General features: G+C 34.1%; 1 protein-coding gene across 1 annotated transcript; it reads left to right on the forward strand.

Annotated features, from left to right (window-relative positions):
• Positions 1-258: 258 nt before the first annotated feature.
• Positions 259-8,946, forward strand: LOC144436466 (ATPase GET3-like). The gene is made up of 7 exons (XM_078125264.1): positions 259-395; positions 1,040-1,245; positions 2,874-2,964; positions 3,904-4,054; positions 5,120-5,227; positions 6,170-6,373; positions 7,530-8,946. Exons 1-7 carry the CDS (start codon positions 259-261, stop codon positions 7,656-7,658), a joined length of 1,026 nt encoding a protein of 341 aa, XP_077981390.1. The 3' UTR covers positions 7,659-8,946.
• Positions 8,947-9,954: the final 1,008 nt, after the last annotated feature.

Below are 9,954 nucleotides of genomic sequence, written 5' to 3' on the forward strand. Positions count from 1 at the left end.
ATATTTTGCGCATGCGTCAATTTTGCCTCGAACAAGATTTTATCCATAACGTAATTTGACTTTCTTTGATAAGTTAACCATCTCACCGTAATTTTTTTCAAAATATATCATTTACAAATAATAAAAGATTATCATGTTATTTTAAGATTCAAATTATCAAATTCCTTATCACAAAGAAATCCAATATTATTATTTGTTGAGAATTTCAAACCTCGCCCTTTCTCGCCTGTCTCGTGTGTTCTCGCTTTTAAAACTAAAATGGCAGCCTCCAGTGAAATTGACGGTGGCGAAACGTTCGACCCTCTCACTCCTACACTTAAAAACATTTTAGATCAAACATCTTTGCGATGGGTTTTTGTTGGTGGAAAGGGTGGTGTCGGCAAGACAACGTGTAGGTACGTATGCTTAACGTGCGTTACAGTTAAAATATATTTTCATCACGCGGATTGTAATGTTCGGACACGTCACTTTAATATATAAGACCAGTGGGTCGCGCACTAATATTAACTTTTTTATTGAAACTGTTCATGGCAGACTCTAGAAGATGTGTTCCATGCACTTCTTCTATTTACCGAGGTGAAAGTCATAACATCAAGATACATACATGTATAACGTGTCTGTAACGTTTGAATTTATGTGAATTGATGATGGTGGAAATGATGAAGGTGATATCATTATTAATGGATGGTACAATGGGTATGACAAATGATTCTGATTGATGATATAAATATTATGATAATCGTAGAATTAGGTGGTTGAGGCAATACCTGAATGATTACAATGATAGTGATATTGTAAAAATGATTAGACGATAGTTTTTAGTAACACCATGATGATGATGATGATGATGATGATGATGATGACGACGACGACGATGAGGGCGATGACAATGACGCCCAATTGGTCACAATTAAGACATTGGCTAAAAATGTTCAGTTCTGACCACACATATTTAGTGACCAACACTAATGTTGACTACAAGAGGTGAAATCAGTTGTGAAAATACCATTGTCTGAATGGTTTCTCTTTATTCTTTCAGCTGCAGCCTAGCAATACAACTATGCCATGTAAGAGAAAGTGTTTTGATCATCTCCACTGATCCAGCCCATAATATATCTGATGCATTTGACCAGAAATTCTCCAAAGTTCCAACTCTAGTGCAGGGTTTTGAAAACCTGTATGCAATGGAAATTGACCCAAATCTAGGACTTTCTGAACTTCCAGATGACTTCTTTGATGAGCAAGGTATGAAAACTGTCCAAACTTTACATGAAATCTACATGTATGTAAATAAAATGAATCTTCATACATGTAGCATAATGTTGTATAAATACATCCTGTATTCCTGTACAGTAACGGGACACTATAACAAAAGGTTTCTTATGCAATGATTTTTGATAGAAAGGGAATGAGTTTTTTCTGAGATCTAAGGTCCGGTAACAGAGGAGGGAAATCTGGTAAATGTTACAATGCTTTCCATTTGACGTACTACAACATGTATAATTTTGGTGGGGAACCCCAGTGAAATGCCTTGGGAACTCAGATAAATTTCACCTACATTTTTGTACTAACACTGATTTACAAAAGCCTGTTTCCATTGCTGGATCTGTGACTTTGCTGTGCACATTCTATGCTGTGTAGTCGCAGACAGTGGCAGAAAGCTAGAATATACATACATTGTAGCTATGTGATGTTCAGTCATATAATTTTTTAGCAAAAGACGACTTGACCAACTGTGCAATAAATACACAAATTTGTATTCAAATTAGGGAGTTAAGTTTTGGGCTACATGTAGGTTAGGGATACAGTGTAGGAAGAGGGAAGAGGGTTAGGCTCCCTATCATGAATCTTATTTGTATCATTTTCAATGGGTTGACACTGTCTCACTTATTTTCCAAGAAAAATATCAGTATAAACAAATGATTTTACTATTCTTGGCTGGTAGTCTGTTTACAATGAAGTGCATTTGGAATACATGTTAAAATTTAAACTAATGAGTAAACTGAGGATCCATATATAACTAAAGTACCATTACATTTAAGATCATGTATCGCAAACAAAGGTTGAAGAGAATATTTCTTGCTTATTCAAGACTTATGCTGGTATATGCTCAGAAATATTCAGATAATCCACTCAATTTGGGTCATTCAGTATTGTACTTTAAACATTAATTGTGCAAAGTATTATTCAGACTAATCTATTTAGATTAGTCTCTATTTTAACCTCCATAAAATAATGGTAGATTTGTCATAGGTTTGCTTTAAATAAAGTGTATTGATAGACAAATGTAATCCACATCTTGGTTTTCATTACCACAACTACTAATAATCTCACAATCCTTCTTGTCTGAGACTGAGCATGCTCAGTGTGGATTGCTCTTGCTTGAGAGTGGTAGGTTAACTAGGTAAAGGTTAGCATACATGTATATAGACTTGATCTTACACCTACATTATAACTATTATGACAAGGCAGAGATGTTATCAACAGTACTTGGGTTAGTGAATGAAAATTCAAATTGTTATAACTTACACCGTATACAAATGTAAGTGTACAGTACAATGTACATGTACAGTGTACATTATGTATTTGCTATGACAGGTTTGTGAACATCACAGAAGAGGTACATGTAGCAAAACTTGTCAAATTCTCATATATCTCTATACCTTGTCAAGCTCTTAATTGTCAGAATCCTTGATTAAAATACTTTGGGAACTCGAGTACATTTTCTCTACTTTTCCATGTGTGCATATGTTTGTTAGGTGTATAAATAAATAAATAAATAAATATTAAATTATACAGGTGTTCACTTTTTTCACTAAATTTTTTACTTTTCAAATTTATGCATCAAGATTATTATTTTTATCACTCAACAGATCCAATGAATGTTGGTAAAGCAATGTTTCAAGAAATCATGGGAGCATTTCCTGGTGTGGATGAAGCAATGAGTTATGCAGAAGTCATGAGGTGAAGACAAAAGTTATTTTCATTGTAAATATCTTGAGTGTTCATTTCATCATGACATTTATTTGTGTGTGACTGCATGTGTGTGTATACATGTATGTGTATGTGTGTGTGTGTGTGACTGGATGTGTTTGTATCTGTGTGTGTACATGTGTGTGTGTGTGTGTGTGTGTGTGTGTGTGTGTGTGTGTGTGTGCGCGCATACATGCTGCGATGCATGCATGCATGTGTAGACTCTGTATAATGCAGATTATGAAACAGAAATCACAATCTTGCCAATCTTGCCAATTGTGTCAGTCATGAATGTCATATATGCACTGAGTGAAGTTGTAGTTCAAATACTTTTAAATGTATGGATTAGGATACAGGTACATATACTTGTACAACATTAAAAATACATGTAGGATAAAAGGGCAAATCTAAAATGGAAATCATTTATTTCCACACTATAATAAACACATTCTTTCTCTTAGTCACTTTTCTTATTTGCACCTTTTTGTACCAAGTAAGTGCAATTTTCATAATTATCAAAAATAAGAATGATAGATTAAAATCATTAACCTGTATATATTTAATAGTACTTATTTTGTAGTAGGGTTAAGGCAATAAATGTGTTGTTCCAGTGTACATGTATGGTTAGGGCAATAAATGTGTTGTTCCAGTGTACATGTATGGTTAGGGCAATAAATGTATTGTTCCTGTGTACAATGTACATGTACATGTATGGTTAGGGCAATAAATGTATTGTTTCAGTGTACATGTATGGTTAGGGCAATAAATGTGTTGTTCCAGTGTACATGTATACTATTGAAAACTTTTACGAAAAAAATAGAACTCTTTCCCTTTTGTCATTGTCATGTTGATACGCAACTCATCAGACATCGCTACCAAAAGTTACTCCAGGCATCACCATAACAACTATGATTGGCATCCATCTTTCAGGTTGGTGAAAAGTATGAATTTCTCTGTAGTGGTGTTTGATACAGCACCCACAGGACATACTCTACGATTACTGTCATTTCCTGCAGTTGTAGAGAAGGGATTAGGCAAACTTTTACGTTTGAAGGCACAACTCAATCCATTCATAACACAGGTCAGTATGTGATATTTATGATACATGTCTCAGTGTTCTCAGGATCAAATAATACAAAGATGGTGGCTAATTTGCATGCTAATTTACATATAACGTCTTCAACATTGAAATATACTCTGGTATGTTTATACTAAACACATAAACACATTCACATTGAGATCAGCTAATTCTCTTCATTTGAAAGTATTATTATAATATTGTCATTCAAAGATGACTAAAACCCAAGGATGGTAGAACACTTTTGAAACATGGCAGAAACCTGCCAAGCCTGGTGGCCTGGGTGGCAAGGATGTGTGACAGTGTTAGCACTATGCTTTCTCTATAGTGGGGATAACACAGCATGGCAGAATCTGCCAAGCATGGTGGCCTGGGTGACAAGGATGGTGTTAGCACTATGCTTTCTCTATAGCAGGGAGAACAATGTACATTACATGTAGCTTTCTTCCACACCTGTGGGTTTTTGTTTCACTAAATATCAATTCTGTGTAGTGTCTCACAAGGTTAAATATCAAAGATGTATTGTAGTTGTGGAATTTTTTGTATTGTTAGAAGCAATCCTTTGCTATGATTGTATAAAAGAAAATAACATTTACTTCCTGCCATTTCAGCTGTGATTTTGATGTAAAATCTCAAGTATATCATGTTTGAATGGTACTATTGAACACATGAGAAGATAAAATATAATTTCCCACAAGTGTTGAAAGCATGACATAATGACATAACCCTTGATACATGTACATGTACTTCCTCAGCCCTCTGGGATCATACAATCTATGCTGCCTCTGTGTACAGCATTAAGTCATTCGCATACATGTAGCACGCTCTATACTATCAGGTCCACAATTGTACACCTGGGTTGACTGGAGCACAGTGTTGTTTCAAGTCTACTATGGGAAGTTTCAGAGAAAAAAATAGCAGTGGTAAGAATCAAACCATCAATGTACAAATTACAAGCCACCCCCACTGTCATGACTCCAAAATTTGGTTCTGATTACTTGTATGTCCACTGTGTCATCTTCGAGACTATCACCAGGTACTTCCATGTGGTTGTTTTATTTTTTTCAGATGGGTTCATTACTTGGTATGGGTGATATGAATGCTGATCAGATGACCAGTAAGATAGAGGAATCATTGCCAGTGATTAGACAGGTTAATGAACAATTCAGGGATCCTGTAAGTATAACATGTGAAAAGTGTTGAAGTGAGATATCCTATTTGTTAACATTTTACCCTTCAATAGTTTTCAAATGAATTGCTCCAAAATTATCCCACAAACATATTTCACCATGGCTTATGAAAGATTGGTTTCAACAAGCTGCATGTGTACATATATAAGATACACACACATTAAAACTAATATTTATTGTGTGGTGAGAGATCTTTCTCTAACGTCGGCCCTACATCATGGAACAATTTTCCTTTTGATCTTCACCACTCCAAGTCTCTTACATCCTTCCACAACTCTCTCAAAACCTCTCTCTTTAGACATAGTCTTAGCCTTCACATATTGCCTTGTATCTAGTGACCTCTCTCTTTAGACATTAGTCTTAGCCTTCTCGTATTGCCGTGTATCTAGTGTTTGTCAATCCACTTTTCCCATTACTATACAGTAAATTTATTCACTTCTTCTGCATCTCGAGTTCTGCTTGCAAATACTAGATGCCTTACAAACAAATCTCCTTTTATTGTTATTACTAAGTATTATTGCATATAACAGATGATATGTAATTTAGATGGTATAGAAATTTGAGGTGTATAGGAGTCAAAAAGCATTGCACATATTTTTGTTTTGATCTATACAGATATTGAGAAGCATCCACAGCAAAACATCATATCAGCAGATCTGTACTTTTTTTAAATGTGAAAAATAGGTATCAAATGTAAAAATATGAAAATAAGCTAATATGAAAACACATATTAAATACAAATTAATTTCATTATGGGTTATCCTCACACCATATAAAACCAAAAAAGTTATGGCAATGTTACCAGTGAACAAAGGTTTCACAGGGGAGAATGATACCTCTGTATTGTCACATTCCAGTAAAGATCATGGTATTCTAATCATGTCACTCATTTCCTGACTATATCTTTCTTCTTTTCTTTCCTATCCAGGACCAAACAACATTTATATGTATATGTATAGCCGAGTTTTTATCTCTGTATGAGACAGAGAGACTGGTGCAAGAACTGACCAAATGTAATATAGATACACATAACATTGTTGTCAATCAGTTACTCTTTCCAAATACAAAGACACCAAATCCATGTAAGATGTGTATGGCAAGGTACAAGCTACAGTCCAAGTATTTAGACCAGGTGAGTTGTATTGTGTTGTCATCGTACCCACTCCACATCCAGAATGAAAACACCCTAGTGGTTGATTTAGACCAGGTGAGTTGTATTGTGTTGTCATCGTACCCACTCCACATCCAGAATGAAAACACCCTAGTGGTTGATTTAGACCAGGTGAGTTATATTGTGTTGTCATCGTACTCACTTCACATCCAAAATGATTTAGACCAGGTGTTCAAAATTATATTGCTTTCTCGTCCTATCCATTCCACACAAAATAAACTTGACTAATTTATACCAGGTAAGTTATAGAAATAAAAGCATAGCAGAATTTGTTTCATTGTTAAGCAGTACATGATATCTTCCTGTGTCTCAAGTTCAAACTTGGAAATATATCATTTTGAAATAAAACCTACCATGATTTGTAATCTAGTTTCAAACATGTACTCAGGATGTTTACTAAATTTATATTGAATTAATTAATATATGGAATATGTTGTTTGCAGAAAAATGATTAACTAAACATCTGTGCAAGCGCACACCTTTGGTAAGCAAATTACCTAGTGGTGATGTGAATCATTAACAGTAATTATACTTATTCCAGAGGTCATACATTCACCTTTTAGTTATGAATACTAGTAATCAACATCACTGAATAGGGCAGTGGCAAAGATGTCCAGATTGAGTTTCCGCACTGTTTTGCAAACATGCAACATTGCACTTGTATTTCAAAGTTATCAATCAATCACTCATTCATTCAATCAATCAATCAATCGATCGATCGATGAATCAATCATTTAATCTATCAATCATTCATTCAATCAATCAATCAATCAATCAGGTAATTTATAAAGCACAAGTTTTCACTACGATGTAGACTTCAGACATGCTTTACTACACAATAATGCTGTGGAGAATAGGTAGAAGGCATTAGCTGTTGGTTTTTGTTGTATTTGTGTAAAAGATCACTGAAATTTCTAATTATAGACAACCCTTACCCCCAAAATATCAACTTTGTTATTCAAAGCACACAGATAATTGACAAAACCCTTCATTTTTAAACATATGTAATGCATTAAAATAACCCAACCACTTATGTCTTCTTTTTTTTTTAAATAAAGCTAAAATTAAAATACTCTAGTTGTTCTAAATCAGTGTTCTTGTTTTATCTCTTTCACAGATTGAGGATCTTTATGAAGACTTTCACATTACTAAACTGCCATTACTTGACAGTGAAGTACGAGGTGTTGAAAAAGTTACGTCATTTTCAAGAAATCTTGTTGAGCAATACAAACCACCACACTCATAGAAAATATAGATTATTCAGTTTACCAAACAATGTGTATTTTCATGAAGTAAGTTGCATGAACAACATGCCTACATTTCGTGATCAGTTTTTACAAACTTGTACATACAACATAATTGGTAAATTATCTTAAAAAACACATTAGATATCCTGAAATACATTCATCTTGTCAGTAAAAATAGCTCTTGTTATACAACCAGTGGTTCTAATTACTTATGCGTAACATTTGAGCTGTTCTGGTCTGCTGTCTTTATCGCTAGGCAACAGTTTCACAAAGTCTGTCAACCTGATCAGGCAAAATGTTTTTTCATGATTAATTATAACCATTGGTTGTGTAACAAGAACCATTTATTATCAATTAGATACCTCCTTTCCAAATATTATTTACAGTAAGATGTATTTTTTAATCTGTGTCAGGATTCCATAGCTAACATAAAATATATCCTTAATAGCAGTATGTTGTATATCTGATTAAAAATTGATTATTAGTAGGATTATTTTCATGGAAAGAAATTGTAGCTCAGAATTCCTCTGATCCAAAGTTTTTGTATGTCATCTATATCAACATAATACAGACTGTATAAGACTTTATATTAAGTATAACACCCATGAATGCAACACTTTAAGTATAACACCCATGAATGCAACACTTTAAGTTTTGGAAACATTCATATTTAATTTAGTTTTTTATCTTTCAGAAAGTAACCAAAATAAGTTTCAAAAGGGCATAGTTTTGAATAGTCTGTAAGGTACGCCGTGACGGTGCGCCCTCAAACATCGGCCAACCCCTACCATGGTGAGGGTGAAACGTCACGACGTATCTTACAGTCTAAGTTTTGAACTGAGGCACAATTTTTCTTTAAGTTTACAAAGGGCAGTTATGATGAGAGCAAGTCAATTTTGATGACACATACCCATAATAAGAGACCAAAATTGTTCATCAACTTGGTAGATTATATGATTTACAAAGTTTATAACACACAAGCAGTTCAAAGCTTTGTAGCATTGAGCTTTCGATCTGTCTTGGTTGATGATCCTCATCAGAATGACAAATTCCATTGTAGTTATTACAGCTGACCACTAGGTGGTGGTATGATCAACTGATTGTAGATGTTAGGTAGTTTGATGACCCCGTCTATGTTAATCCTAGGATTGTAGCATCTGATGTTTATAGCCTCCCTGATCTTCCTCAGGAGATCATCTGGGGATGTATCAATAATGGCTGATCATACCGCCAGCTGGTGGTCAGCTGTAACTATAGAATTTGTCATTCTGATGAAGATCGTCAACCAAGACAAATCAAAAGCGCAATGCTACAAAACTTTGAACTGCTTGTGTGATATAACCTTTGCAAATCATCCATATTAACAGTTCTTCCTGTTGCTAGATATGAGTTGACATGTTTTAATAACTTGAATGACATCATTATATATCAATATGAAACATATTTTACCAGCACAGACAACAAAATTACAGACATGTGTCTCCGTTTAAGTAATTTTATTTCTATCTAGGGGCATTTTGTGTGAGAGAAATGAGTAGATTTTAGTTTCTTGGTTTATTTTATTATCTTGTCAACTTTCATATTTTATAAGATGTTCAAATAATGCACAATTTGAAACCACTGAGTTACCAGTTTGCAAATAATCCATTAGTGCTACTGCTAATCCATATGTATTTTGTTTTAATACTTTCTTGTTTTGTATGTATTTCCTTGAAAACTTGTAAGGTTGGACTACTGACCATTCTACGAAGTTATGGGCATTTATTTCTCTGTAAACTTTAAAGTAGTCGCATGACGGATTGGGCATTTATTTCTCTGAAAACTTTAAAGTAGTCGCATGGATGAGGATTGGGTATTTAATTTGGATTTTGTATTTCATAAAGCAATTTTATCATGGCTTCCTACTTGAAAAAATAATGTGAAACAATATATGGTAAGTCCTTGTTTGTAACTCAATAAATTGCAAAAAATTAATATATGTGTAAAATGTGTGTTATTGTATGCACAAGCAGTTATTGAATGACAAACAGACTTGGTCTATGTAGTTTCACATTGATTTTTAGCACAACTGAACTGGTAAGGTTCAGTAGTGTTGTAGGCACAGCAAAGTGTCTGTGTGTGTGTGTGTGTGTGTGTGTAAAAACTGCTGGAGCAATTGCCATGATGTTTGCTGGGTGTATTACCTTGGGTGTGTAGTTGGGAAATTGTTCAAATCAAAATGACAATGACAATGCATATTACAAAGATAATAAAAGGGATGGATAGGTAAATGAATACAGATTTAAAAATTATATG

This window comes from Glandiceps talaboti, chromosome 6 (genome assembly GCF_964340395.1).
Source record: "Glandiceps talaboti chromosome 6, keGlaTala1.1, whole genome shotgun sequence".
In the NCBI taxonomy this organism is placed as follows: Eukaryota; Metazoa; Hemichordata; class Enteropneusta; family Spengelidae; genus Glandiceps; species Glandiceps talaboti.